At 41.8% G+C, this 1,211-nt stretch overlaps 1 protein-coding gene across 1 annotated transcript in view; it reads left to right on the plus strand.

The window, feature by feature from the left end:
- The window catches only part of LOC103374750 (low affinity vacuolar monovalent cation/H(+) antiporter-like), a 17,971-nt gene extending 16,775 nt beyond the window's left edge, over positions 1-1,196 (plus strand). Inside the window, exons 10-12 of the mRNA XM_008304889.1 lie at positions 110-209; positions 931-1,064; positions 1,161-1,196. Of these exons, the coding sequence (XP_008303111.1) occupies positions 110-209; positions 931-1,064; positions 1,161-1,196 (270 nt within the window). The remainder of the gene's footprint in view (positions 1-109; positions 210-930; positions 1,065-1,160) is intronic.
- Positions 1,197-1,211: the final 15 nt, after the last annotated feature.

The following is a 1,211-nucleotide window of genomic DNA, read 5'->3' on the forward strand; positions in this document are numbered from 1 at the left end:
TTTTTTTCATTTGTATGTCAGCCCACTGCCCTTTAAGTACATTTTTAACCTTTAGACTCATGTATTCAATCAGCACGTATGAATAGGTGTCTTGTTTTCTTTTTCTCAGGGCATCTGCATGATCATCGGAGGCCTGAGACACAGCGAGCAAAGATTCAACAGTCGTTGTACAGGAGTGAGCTCTGCGTTGCTTTTCATCTCCGTAGGAGGCGAGTATTTGAGAATCAACACATTCTGTCACTCTGTATGAGCAACAACAACAAAATCAGCTCTGTACCCGACATTTTTATGACACTGAAAGAGAAAACTCATTTGTCTTTTTCTTGCCATACACTGAGAGAAAAACCACCTCCGGAATCTGGCTGCTGATATACTGACAGTTCATTCACGTTTCCGAAGCTGCAGTTTGTCCACTAGGAGGCGCTGTTCAGTCACACAAGCGCTTTTGATCTTCACATGCAAAAATTTTACCTTTTCTTTGTCATTGCAGCTAAAAATGTCACTCTGCTGCCCCATTAGGCAACAGATGTTACAGCTACGGCTATTTTAGTAGCTGCTGTTTTGATTGTGTTTCATTTTTTGTCATTTAACTGCAGCACGAAGAAGAGAAGATTTAATATAATTGTGTCTCCAGTGGATATTAAGCAAATAAAATATGTAGTAATAAATAAAAATACAGTTTGTCTAGTGGCAGTAAAATGCCAAACTCTTGCTAGCTGAGAGTTTACAGGTTCATTTAAATTATTTCCTCATGAACCAGGTGTAACTCGAGTCTTGTTACAGAGACTTGACAACATGTGCACAGTTCAGATATTCACCTTCAAATGTGACGCTCATCTGACGGTTGTTTTTCCCAAACCCGACTGCAATGTAAAAGCATTACCAAAATGTTAAAATACGCTGACTTCCCCCTCTTCCTGTCACTGGCAGGTGTGTTTGCACCAACACTGTTCTCCAAAGCTTACGGGAACCTGGTGTGCGACGCCTGCACCAACTCCACGGGAGGAAACAGCACGAGCAACAGCAGCGGGCCGTTCGTCTGCCACAACTGCCACTACGATCTGGTCATTATCCGGCAGGAGCTTACAAACGATTTTACACGACTCAGATTCACAATCACTGTACGATGTGTAACGTGATGCTTTCTTTTTATTCAGCAGAACAATGGTACGCTGTTCCACAACCACGTTCAGTAAGATTTTCTTTTTTTT

The sequence above is a fragment of the Stegastes partitus genome, unplaced genomic scaffold (genome assembly GCF_000690725.1).
Source record: "Stegastes partitus isolate 25-593 unplaced genomic scaffold, Stegastes_partitus-1.0.2 Scaffold2345, whole genome shotgun sequence".
NCBI classification, from domain to species: domain Eukaryota; kingdom Metazoa; phylum Chordata; class Actinopteri; family Pomacentridae; genus Stegastes; species Stegastes partitus.